Source organism: Elephantulus edwardii, unplaced genomic scaffold, assembly GCF_000299155.1.
Source record: "Elephantulus edwardii isolate Elephantulus edwardi_28Jun2011 unplaced genomic scaffold, EleEdw1.0 scaffold00071, whole genome shotgun sequence".
Lineage (NCBI taxonomy): Eukaryota > Metazoa > Chordata > Mammalia > Macroscelidea > Macroscelididae > Elephantulus > Elephantulus edwardii.
The window spans coordinates 6,652,322-6,665,776 of record NW_006399821.1 but is presented as its reverse complement, the minus strand read 5'-3'; the positions used below and the strand labels follow the sequence as shown (position 1 = coordinate 6,665,776).

At 41.4% G+C, this 13,455-nt stretch overlaps 1 protein-coding gene across 1 annotated transcript in view; it reads right to left on the bottom strand.

Annotated features, from left to right (window-relative positions):
• Positions 1-13,455, bottom strand: part of LOC102873517 (piggyBac transposable element-derived protein 5-like) — a 184,399-nt gene that overhangs the window by 153,362 nt on the left and 17,582 nt on the right. Inside the window, exon 3 of the mRNA XM_006888755.1 lies at positions 13,122-13,455. Coding sequence (XP_006888817.1) covers positions 13,122-13,455 — 334 coding nt within the window. The remainder of the gene's footprint in view (positions 1-13,121) is intronic.

The window sequence follows — 13,455 nt, the reverse complement described above, 5'->3', positions numbered from 1 at the left end:
TTAAACCAGAATTAAATAATGGAAAGAGTAAATAGGATATATGTTTTTAAAAATGCTGTCTTACAAATTATAGATTACCTTATAAAAATAAAAGTATACATCAATATAAAAAAAACTACCACCACCACAAAAAAAACCCCAAACCCGAAACCCCTACTACATAGCCATAATAATCAAAATAACAACGTTGGTATTGGTACCAATGATAGATGAGTGGAACAGAATTGAGAATCCAAAAATCCACTCATATATCTACAGTCAATTGATATTCAAGAAAAAAAACCCCAAACCTATTAAATGAGATGATAGTCTCTCTAACAAATAATGCTGGCAAAACTGTATATCTACCTGTAAAAACTCAAACACAAACCATAACCCATAAAAGAAGTACTAAAGGATACAACAACAAAGGCTTAAGATAACACAAACAAAAATGTCTATTAAATAAAATTTTAAAAAGGCACAGAAGTCAGTCATTTCTTACAAGTATTACAACAAACATAAATGGACTAAATGACCAAGCAAAAGCTAAGGCGTGATTAAGTTGATAAAGAAAGCAATAAACAACTATGTGCTGTTTGCAAGAGACACATCTTACACCCAAGGACACAAAAACGTTAAAAGTGAAAGGAGTGACAGTATGTTTTGTGCAAATAATAGCCAAAAGAGAGCATGTAGCAATCTTGTTCTTGTTGTTTATGTGTGGCTGAGTCAACTCCAACTCATAATGACCCTAAGTACAACAGCTACGTAGCAATCTTAGTATCAGATAAACATAAAGACAAAACTTGTCAGGAGAGAAAAAGATTGACATTGTATACTGATAATATAGTCAACTGATCAAGAAGAGGATAGCTTTGGTGGCATAGTGTGTGGGGAGTTACACTGCTAATTCAAAGGCAGTGCCTCTCTGGTGGTTAGAATCCACCACCTGTTCCATGGGAGAAAGATGCACAATATCCTTCCATGTGATTTACAGCCTTTGAAACCCAATCGAAAATCAGCTCTGCATTGGTTTTTACTTGATAGCAATGAGTTAGTGGATTTGATGTTGTTGTTGTTGTATGATGTCAAGTCACCTGTGACCCATAGTGACCCTATGGACAACAGCTCTGAAACCTGCCCTGTCCTGAGTCAGTCTCACTGATTCTGATACACCTAACACATTTCTCCAGTCACTGTATCAATCCATCACATCAGAGGTCTTCCTTTCTTGCACTGTGCCTGCACCCTTCCAAGCATGATGTCCTTCTCCAAGGACTGGTCAGTCCTGGCCACATGCCCAAAGTATGTGAGATGGAGCTTCAAAATCCTAGCCTCCAAGAAGAAACTCCAAGACAGACTTATTTGTTTTCTTGGCAGTCCATGGTATGTTCAAGACTCTTCTCCAGCACCACAATTTGAAGGCATTGATTCTTCTTCTATCTTCCTTAGTCATTATCCAGCTCTTTGATGCACAGCAAGTAATTACAAAGACCATGGCCTGGATTAGGAACACCTTAGTCTCTAGACTGATATCATTACTTTTCAGTACTCTGGAGTGATCCCTGATGGCAGATTTTCCCAATGTAAGTTGTCTTTTGATTTCTTTACTGCTGTTGCCAAGAGTGTTGATTGTGGAGCCAAGCAACCTGTAACTGTTACAATCTCAATCTCTTCTCTATTCATCATGGTTGTAAGAATCTTTGTTTTCTTGATGTTGAGCTTCAACCCATATTGAAGACTACGGTCCTTGACCTTCTGCAGCAAGTGCTTCAGGTCCTCTTGAGTTTCAGCAAGCAAGGTTGTATCTATATCATGTAGGTTGTTGATGAGTCTTCCTCGAATCCTAATGACACATTCCTCCTCATCAAGACCAACCTCCTGAATGATATGTTCTGCATAAAGATTGAAAATGTATGGAGACAGAATGCATTCTTGATACACTCCTTTCCTGTTAATGAGTAAGTGAATAAAGACTTATAAGAACCCAACATCAAGGCATCTAAATATATAAAGCTTGATAGAATTGAAGCAAGAGTGCTATAAAAACATTTGAAGACTTTAATATAATATCTTCACTATTAGACAAAATATCTAGTAAGACTAACAAGAAATATTGTTTTCCTTGTTGTTACATCCCATCAAATCAGAACTGACTCATAACGACCCTATAGCAAATTTTCAGAGGTACTAAATTGCAGACGCAGAGACTGCCTATCTCTCTCTCATGGAGCAGCTGGTGGATTTGAACTATGTGCCTTTAGATTGGCAGCACAACGCCTTATCATTAATACATCAGACAGAAGATCTGAACAACATAATAAATCAACTCGATTAAACAAGCCCATATAGAATCCTCAACTCTAAAATATCATACTATATACTATACTTTAATACACATTAATTATTTTCCAGATAGATGGGATTTTAAGTCACAAATGAAGTTCTGGTAACTATAAAAGAACTGAAATCATACAGAGTATTTTTTTTTCTGACCATAATGGAGTGAATGTAGACATCAGTGACAGGGAGGGGAAAATTAACCAAAGCAGTACAAATTCCTACAGATTTAAATACCAGAGGCCCCTATCTATTGAGGTTATTGTTAGGTGCCATTGGGTACAACCCATAGCTGTGCTATGAACAAGATATGAACTCTGTCCTATCTTGTGTCATCCTCGCAATCTCTGACATACTCAAGCCCACTGCAACAGTCACCATATCTATTCATCTGATTAAGGGTCATTCTCTCTTTCGCTGACCTACCTTTCCAAGCATGATGTCCTTCAACAAGGAATAGCTTCTCCTAGCAATAGACCCAAAGTATGTAAGAAGTTTTATCATCTTTGCCTCCAAGGAACACTCTGGTTGCACTTTCTCCAAGATATATTTGTTTGTTCTTCTGGTAGTCCATGGGTTATTTAATACTCTTCAACACCACCATTCAAAGGCATCAATTCTTCTCCTGCTTTCTTTAGTTACTGTTCAGCTCTCAGAAGCACAGAAAGTGACTGAAAAGACCATAGTCCAGATCAGGCACACATTAATCATCAAATGGACATTGTTGCTCCTCAGTAATTTGGAGAGGTCCCTGACTGCAGACTTTCTCAATGTAATATGTCTCCTAATTTCCTGACTGCTGGTACCAAGTCTGTTTATTGTGGATCCAAGATGAATTCGTTGACAGTTTCAATTTTTCCTCCATCTATCATGATGATCTACTGGATAGAATATCCTAAATATCCTATCATGCATGTTGTTGTTGTTATTGTGTGCTGTTGAGTCACTTGCAACTGACTCATAACGACCCTATGTACAACAACTCTGAATTCTGTCCTATCCTGAGCCAATCTCACTCTCTGACACATCTACCCCCATTATCCCAGTTACTGTGTCAATCCATCTCATCTGAGGTCTTCCTCTCCTGTGCTTTCCCTTTGCCCTTCCAAGTATAATGTCTTTCTCCAAAGACTGGTCCCTCCTGGCAAATTGCCCAAATTATGTGAGACGGAACGTCAAAATCCTTGCCTTCAAGGAGCAGCTTGGTTTCACCATCTCCAGGACAGACTTTTTGTTCTCTTGGTAGTCTATGGTATGTTCAATACTCTTCTCCAGCACCACAACTCAAAGCCATTGATGCACGCACAATAATAAATAGCCCCCAATAACAAAGAATTACCAAAACTCTCTGCAGACAAGGTCATCAAAGCTCCTTAGAAATCTTTTCTAAATTATCTAGTCTGATTACCTGGTCAAGCAATCTCTGAGTGAATATACTTGTCTGTTTTTCTCCGTGAAGTGAAGATAACTTCTGCCAAAGAGAAACCGTAATGATTACATGTTAAAATGTATGGAAAAATAAGTTACAAATGAGACTAACAGCTCAACTTCTCCCTACTAGACAAATGCACAAATTCCTATGACAATAACAAGACATTTACATGAAGACACTCCTTTCTCTAAATTCTATATGGCTGTGATGCACAGTTTTTCATTTCATTATTCTGCAGCACTACATAAGCTTTATTTTGTATCTTACCAGGATTCAGAAACTCACCAGTCTTTCCTAGAGCCACGCAATCTAATATAAAGCTAAGCAGAAGAGTTTTTTCACCAGTTGCTAACCAACTGATTCTGACTCCCTGTGTGTCAGAGCAGAATTGTACTCCACAAGGCTTTCAATATTTTTGTTGATGTTAGGTGCCATTGAGACTACTACAACTTACAGTGACCCTATGAACAACAGGTCTGAGCCTTGCCCTATCCTGCACTATCCTCATGATCTTTGATATGCCTGGGACCACTGTTTCAAGCATTACGTCAATCCATCTCATTGAGGAGCTGCTTCTCTCTTTCTGAGCCATCACTTTCCCAGTACGTCTTTTTTTTCCAAGGACTGATACCTTCCTGACAACATGGTGAAAGTATATGAGATAGAACTTTACCATTCTTCCAAATCCATGGAGGGTCAACTATGATTTCATTATGTTAATGGTAATGCACTGAGAGAAAGAGATTTTTTTCAGAAGTAAAATCACCAAGTCTTTCTTCCGAGGCACCTTTGGGTGAACTCGAACCTCCAATCTTTTGGTCAGCAATAAAACCCATACAACTGATGGGTTTACAAATCCCATTGCAGCAGAGGATCTTGGTTTATGTCTGTTCATAAAAGAAATAATTTTCTTTTATTACTTGATAGTCAAAAGGAATTTCATCCAAATAAATCAATAACAAAGTCTAAAGATAAAACATCTGAAATGTTAATTTTCAACACCATATGTTTCTCTCCAGCTTCCCAAGGTCACAACTCCCTACTGAACAATTACAGAAACCACGGACATGAGACATGAAAAACTCTTCCACAAAGTCTATAACACTACTATAAAAGGAGGATTGCTCAGATCCAGGCAACAAAAACAAAGACTGACAAAGCCGGACAGATGCCAGCCCTTAAGCATCTGTGAATCTGCTTTTTCCTTTGCCTCTCAGAGGGAAGGAATCACAAGACTTCTCAGAAAAGAAAACCAAAAGGGCAGAGCTCCAGTGCTGCCTGCCCTTAATTCTATTCCACTTCCAAATACCGAGTTTGCACGTGGTGCTGGTATTTCATACTGGAAGGCAGAGACAGGAGTGTGTGGGGTTCTTTTAGGGGCTAGGAGGTTGTGCTGCTAATCTTTGAAAGCATTGCCTTTCTAGAGGTTCAAATCCACCAGCAGCAGCTCAAAGGGAGAAAGATGGGCAGAATCCTCCCATTTGATTTACAGCTTCTGAAAACCAACCTAACAGTCAGTTATGAGTTGGATCTGACTCAAAGGCAATCTAATGAAGATGCTGCCAGTTGGGTAAAAGAAAATTCTGAGCCTTAGGCTCTCCAAGTAGGATTGTCTGTACCCACAGTGACCCTCCATCCACACAAGAGTTGAAAACTTCTCTGTAGGCCCTGCTAGCAGAACCAAATTGCAGACTTTGTAGTTAAATAATCCTGAAATGCCCAACATCTAAGGGAACACCCAGCACCTAAGGGAAGAGAGAGAAATGGAGATAAGACACAGTGGAGGAGGTGAGAGAAGACAAAGCTCACCTGGGGCAAAAGACCCCTCTATCCATAATTGCTAGCCGCACTTCAGGTGAGCATGCTTTGAGTTCTGGAAAAGAGAAGCAGAAGCTTGGAAGATACTACAGGCAAGGCATTTCAAGTGGTTGGAATTCTCCACTCATTATAGAAAGGCTGCTATGCAGGCTGGCACTCTGGATCAAGCACTTTCTCTTCTCTCAGCCAGGGGGTGTACTCAGGCCAGATGGCTGTTCTGACGGCAGATCAAACACACCTGTCCTCAGTGTTGACTCTACTCCATGAACAGCACCTCTTCCAGAGGGTGTTAAGGTCATCAGAGGAACCTATAAAAGCTGTTCAAATCTATTTCTGGAAAAATAAAGCAAAAGAGAACAAACAGGTCTGTCTTGGAGAGGGTGAAACCAAATTTCTCCTTGGAGACTAGGATTATAAAGCCCATCTCACATACTTTGGGCATGTGGCCAAGAGGGCTCAGTCCTTGCAGAAGAACATCATGCTTGGAATGGTGGAGGGAGAGTGCAGGGGAGAAAGACCTCGGATGAGATGGATTGCCACAGTAACTGGGGTAATGGGGATAGGTGTGCTGGAGACAGGGAAGCTGGCTCAGCATCAGAGCTACTGTATTACAGGGGAGCTAGGAGTCCTAGGCGACTCAATGGCCTAAATCAACAACAACTCAATCCAACCAAGCACAAGCAATACACATTTACATACAGTTTCATACACTTAAGGGGTTTTTCTTAAAAGTGGAAGGAAGCATGCAGAAATCTTGCTATACAAATACATAAACTTCTGCTTTTCTGACCTGATTCTAACAATGTTTTAACAACTTTTCCTTCCCACACCCACTCCCAACTTTTCAAAAACTTTTAATTGTGATTTAGGTGAGGGTTGACAGAGCAAGTTGGAGTTCCATTCATTCAACAATTCACACATTTTGATTCACGGAATAAAATGCAATCCCCATAATGAACAGCATTCTTTCTACTCCTTCCCTATATTCACAATGTTCTATCTTCTTTTTTCTTAGCCCTTTCTATTTTCTGAGATTTATCACTATGTAAACACTGTCTTTTTTTATCCCTACAGTTAGCTATTCTAAGGAGTGTGTATTTTCTTGGTACTATTGGTCCTTCAAGTTGTTGTTCTGTACCATAGAGTCAGAATCGACCCACAGCTGACCCTCTGGCAGGTTTTCAGAGGCAGTTAATCACATGGGAGGAGACTGTTCATCCTTCTCCTACGGAGCAGTTAGTGGTCTCAAACCACATGCTTTGGGGATTGCAGTGCAGCTTCTTGCCACTAGGGCACCAGAGCTCCCTTTATACACCTGCCTATTTTTTGAATGAAGGTTAAGCCAGAAGGATAGGCTTGAAAAGTAACTAAGGGTCAGTCTTGAAAATTCCATCCATCTCTATCAGACCAATAAGTTGGTCTTTTTAAGACTTTGAGCTTTGTTCCACATGTTTCTCTCACTATATCTAGATTTTCATACTGTGATCCCTTTTAGAATGGTCAACCATGGTGAATGGGTATCATCTAGTTCTTCCAGTTATGGAAGTAGAGTTTGCATGGTCCTTAGTCTTTTTGGACGAATTATTTCCTTGTGTCTTTGATGTGGCGCTCGGGTGACATAGTCTGTGGGGACTGCAGTGTGCTGGTAACCTAAAGGCTGGACTTCTCCAGTGGTTCAAATCTATCAATAGCTCTACAGAAGAATGATGGCAAATCTCCTCCTGTATGATTTACAGACTCTGAAAAACAGTTGGAAGGTCAGCTACAAGTCCGTTATGACTCAATGGCAATTCATTTTATGTGTCTTTGATTATCTTTGTTCTTCTTTGTTTTAGACAGGCAAAGTACCTTAGGTGGTTGATCGCAAAACTCTTAAGATCTCAGTCACTACTCATCAAAGTGAGAGGTAAAATACTGTTTTTGCAGAATTTGCTATATTAACTGCACCCCAAGGCCCAGTAACTCTTCAAAATGTTTGGTCACAGCTACAAGGTTTTCCTAACTTTCCTGTATTCTCTATTATCTTCCTGGTTACAATACACAGCACACGCAAACACTTATTACCTTGTCAATTCTGTGTGAGTGAAGTCCAATTTACCTTTTGTTCCTGCTCAACTGACATACCCATTATTATTGGTTTTGCAAGACTGTGTATGTTATAGTATTTACCTTTGTGGCTTTTCTCTCTTGTATCTCAGTACCTTCCTCTGTCCTAATTTTCTGCTGACCTCCCACTCACAATATTTTGTCTTTCTCTCTATCCAGGTTAAACGTTAGCTCTGGCAGCCTAGTGGCAAGAAGTTGCACTGAAATCCCAAAGGCACATGATTCAACGTCAGCAGCTGCTCTGTGGAAGAAGGATGGGCAATCTCCTCCCTTGTGATTGCCTCTGAAAACACCCTGAATGGTCAACTTTGGGTCGGTTTTGACTCTATGGTACTCAACAAGAACAGTTAGTGATTTGGTCAACTTTGGGTCAGTTTTGACTCTATGGTACTCAACAAGAACAGTTAGTGATTTATTCTCCCCTTCTTTCCTAAGCCTGGTAAGTTTCAAAGGTTTCTTTCTGTGAGTAAACTTTTTCTTGACTTTTAATATTAGTGATACTTGCCCTTTTTAATAGACTGTTTTCACATAGCATAATGTGTTACAGGTTTATCCATGTCATGAGGATTTTTGCAGATAAAGTAACAGTCTTTAACAATGTAATATTCCACTGTGTATAGTTTGTTTATCCACTTACCTGTTTATGGGCATGTAAGTTTTTTCTATCTTCTGCTAGTGTGAAAAATATGCTCTGAATAGTGATGTGCAAAAACTGTCAGTAACAAGTATTTTTCTTATGTAGGTTGATTGCAAATGAAATGCCACCCTCTTGCTCTCCTCTTTCCACAGCTGGCCCTGTCCACAGCGAAATATGTTAACAGACTGAAAGCAGTAATAAGCGTGATCCAAACTGAATTATTGCACATGGGGAGTCTATGTTGCTGGAAGATTGACAGAAACTGCACTTTGACAGTTCAAAAAAAGAATGGGCCGTCTCCTCCTGTGCAATTTGTTGTTGTTGTATGCCACCGAGTCACCTGCAACTCACAGCAACCCTATGTACAGCAGCTCTGAAGCCTAACCTGTCCTGAGCCAGTCTCACTGACTCTGACACACCTTCCCCCATTGCCCCAGTTACTATACCAATCCATCTCATCTGGGGTTTTCCTCTCCTGTACTGTACCACCACCCTTCCAAGCATGCTGTTCTTCTCTAAGGACCGGTCCCTCTCTAAGGACAGGTCCTTCTTGGCCACATGGCCAAAATATGTGAGACAGAGTTTTAAAATCTTAGCCTCCAAGGAGAAACTTGATTTCACTCTCTCTAAGACAGACCTATTTGTTTTGTTGGCAGTCCATGGTATGTTCAAGACTCTTCTCCAGCCCCACAACTCAAAGACATCAATCAATTCTTCTTCTGTCATCCTTAGTCATTGTCCAGCTCTCTGATGCATAGCAAGTAATTGCAAAGACCATGGCCTGGATCACCTTAGTCTGACTGACATTGCTGCTTTTCAGTACTCTGGAGAGATCCCTGACAGCAGTGCAATTTGTCTTTTGATTTCCTAACTGCTGGTGCCAAGAGTATTGATTGTGGAACTGAGCATGCTGAACATATGAATCAAAAGGCAATGGTGATGAAGGAGGAAGTTCAGGACGCTCTGAAGGACTTCACAAAAATTAAAACCCTAGGAATTGATGGAGTACTGACATATTTCAACAGACAGATGTTGCCCTGGATGCGTTCACCAGCTTGTGCCATAAAATTTAGAGGACAACTACCTCGCCAACTGAGTGAAAGAGATCCACATTTATCCCCATTCCAAAGAAAAGGTGACCTGACAGATCGTGGAAATTATCAAACAATATCACTGACATCACTCACAAGCAAAATCCTGCTGAAGATTATCGAAAAGCAACTAGAACAAGTATATTGACAAGTATATTGAACAAGCATATTGAGAACTACCAGAAATAAAAGCTGGGTTTAGAAGCGCTAACGGCACTAGAGACATTATCACCAATTTCTGATGGATCTCATAAGAAAGGAAAGAGTAATAGCAATTTACTGTCTCTGAAAACCTGCTGGAGGGTCAGCTATTAGTTGGTTCCAACTCAAAGGCACATACCAACAATAACAATGTGCTCTGGGATAAAAAATGGCTTTGAAGAAGTGCAACCAGGGTGCTCCACAGAGGCAAGGATGGTGAAACTGTCTCACATACTTTGAGCATGTTGTCAAGAGGAGCCAGTCTTTGGAAAAATACAACATTCTGAGAAAGGTCAGTGAAAAAGAGGAAGAAGACTCAGTGAGATGGACTGACACAATGAGTACAACAATTGGTTAGAGCACGGTGGAGATCATGAGGAAACTGAAGGATAAGGGCAAGGTTCTGATTTGTTGTTCATACAGTCTCTGTGGTTTATAGTAGACTTGATGGCACCTAACAACACAAAGTGCTCTGGCCAGAGCTGTCAATACTAGCAGTTTATAATGATGCTTCGAATCCATAAGTAAACACTGTTGTTTTCATAGTTGTCGATGTCTTTATAATCACTGATTTGGTAAAATTTTTTCCCTTTTTTTTTTTTAAGCTACAAGATTGTGATATATTAATAACTTCTTAGAGAATGATGTAGTCATTTAAGGAAAAGAATGAGAAAAATTTTTAAAGGTTGGAACAACTCAACTATTAATAATGCTATAATTCAATGTAGAAAGATTGTATTTTAAAGATTGTTGTATCCATATACTCTAATACCACATTTTATCAATTTATAATTTTGCATATCACATATTATTCTTTCACAAAAATTGATATTAAACATTATTAAGGACTGTGTGGTCTAGTATTGTAAGAGGTCTGGAGAGTGTGACACTAACCTTAGTGATACACTGTACTTCATCTGACCCAGTACACTGAACCTTGAGAGACCTCATGATTAAATTGGCTGGTATACAACTTTTGGTCATTTTTTTTGTAATCCCTTATTGCATATGACACTACTACCTCTACCACCCTCATAGCAATACTAGTGAACAGAGTAGAGCTGCCCCATCGCATTGTCAAAGCTCTGAAGTTATATTTATTATTTATGATAAGAAACTGCTTCATCTTTCCTCTGCAGAGGGAAAGATGGGTTCCAATGCCCAACTTTTCTGTTAGCAGGGTAATGCTCAATTTCTAGCATCCTCAGCCCCAGCAAGTGTTCTTAGCAATGCTCCACTTCTGTATCTATTTTCAGCATTTAAGTAATATTTATTTCAGAAGTATTTGAATTCATGCTCAACAAGCCCCTCTTTCACTCAGGGAGAAGGTGATGTGACAAGGAAAGGGAATTCAAAATTAGAGCTGGATTTAAAAAGCAAGTTCCCACAGAGAACAGGAAATCAGGATTAAGCACAAATACCATCAAGTAGCCACTCATGTCTGTGATTCAAAGGCTTGGCTATGATTCTTAGGTCCTACTGTGTGGACCTGGAAGGCCTATCTGAACCTGACATCAAAAGACATATGATATTGCACCTCAAACCTGTAAGTACTGCAGTGGCTGCATTAGCTGGTTCTGCTGCAGAATTTCTCACATGTACAGCTAACAAACATAGTGTTGCTTTCATTCTCTTCAGTCTCTCACATCATTATATGCATGTATCTTACTCATAACTTGGGTTATCTAACACAGTCTCCTTATTCTGCTCTGAAATACAGGGGACTTGCTATATCCTCCCAGGCAGACTTGAAGGATTTACCTCAGGTAATCTGAAATAAAAACTAGATCACAGACGCATACAACACTACGTCTGGCAAACCAGGGAACTGGGTTGGCACTATTCATAAAGAATCAATATGAGCTGGCACTCTTCATCCAGGGTAGAGAAGATACAACATTCTGAAAAATGTAGAGTCTATCCAGAGTAACATAATTTTGAAAAATTCCAAAACTCTAAAGTACCAATACAAACATGCTTTTAAGACGATCCACCCAAAAAGCACTGTGCCACTTAGGTGGGCTCTGCAAGTCCAGATGCACCTAAGGACACAGACTCTGCATCCTGCCTGAGGTCTGCCAACCACTCCCTGCTGAGTCCAGTCAGTTCCTGGAACAAACTCAGGGCAGCCCACTAGATGCAGCAGTATGATTTCTAGTACCAAGTCCAGGCAGGAGTCAGGGGCCCCTTAGTCATACCTTCCTCTGTGTTGCCAGCTGGTGTAACAGTAATGTGAGAAAGACATGAGAGCCATTAGGCCTTCATAAGCACCAGATGTACACATTCCCACCAATGGTAATGTGATGTGAATGTGCCTCAAAGAGCCTGACATGAAACAAAGCATTAGAGAAGGCTGGTTAAACTAGAGCTTCCAACTGGTTCTTACTGGTTCAGACATAGCTAATGAAGCAAAACTACACAGATCAAATCTGTAAAACTCAAATAAATGGAAAGGATAATTGTACCATGGGGGGAAAAAATACAGATCAACACTGCCAGAAACAATGGTACACCCATTATACAGAGACCAAATCTGAATAACAGAGTGGGAAACAATGATGCCCTGCTCAAAGATGGCAGCCATCAAGCTGCTTTGAATGTGTGTAGCCCTACACAGTTAATTCAATCTCCTATATCAGGTCCTTGAAAGTGCTCCCTAGCCTCTTCTGATTCTTCTATTCTATAGCTTCCACACATACTACTTCCTATCCTATTTGCTGTCCCATGCCACTCAATATTTTAAAATTTGGGCCTATTCTGTGGTGGTGTCAGACCTTACTGAACTACTTTCACCCAGTTTGAAGACTCATGTTAAACTCAAAGAAACGGATGTAGTACAGAGGAACTGGAGTATCCTGAGCGTGACTCCAGTGACCTCCAAATATCAGGGGCATCTGAGAATATAACCTGCAGGAAGAGCATACATCATCTTAACATGAAGTGAGTCCCTTCTCTCTTCCCTTAGCTCTTAAGAGATCTCAAATCCTATGAATACAGAAAGTTTCTAAGATTAGATTAGAAACCCAAGGAGAAAAAAATCAAGCCCCAAAAGACACTGCGGGTGGTGTGTTGTTTTTTTTCTCCCTAGATGCTCACTAGATTTCGATCTAGCCTTTTCACCCCGAACAAATGAACTTCTGGGTAGACCTACTTGGGGAGGAGGTCACCAGTACCCATCGACTTCTCAAACCCAAGATAGGCTACCAGGATCTCCAGCAAGGGAAAGTCTAAAGTGCGGCCTCACAAGCGTGACAGGTTTTTCTGGTGCAGGATGTAGGAAGAGGGGTCAAGTCCAGAAGCGACTGAAGGCCAAGCCCTTCCTGGCCTCAGCCTCATCCGTTTTGAACTCACCTGCCACTGGCAGGTTCTGTTCTGTGCTGTGCAGCATCCCACTACCACAAGCTCATTTGTCCCCTGGAACCAAAGACCGGCTGAGTGGTCCAGCGGACGATCTGGAGCCAGCGCACAGCCGAGCCGCCCTTCCCCGCGCCGCCCGGGTCCCGCACATCCTTACCACCGCTCTCCTCGCAGCGAGGGGTCGGGGGATCGCGCAGCGCCGGGCTCCAGCCCTCGCCGTCCTCGTCGTCCTGCAGTTCGGCCTCCGGGGCTCCAAGAGGCTGCGAGTTCCGCGCGGGGGTCGACGTGGGCGCGGGGCCGGGAGGCTCGTCCTCGTCTTCCGAAGAGGCGGCCGAGGACGAGCGCGAGTCGGCAGAGGTGCTATAGAAGGGGTGACCGCTGCTGTCCGGGCCCGACTCTCCAAACACGTCGTCCGAGATCTGCAGGCTCTCGTAGCGGGAGCGCGCCGCCTCCAGCAGCGCCAGCGCCTTTCGCCGCGAGCCGCCGCCGCC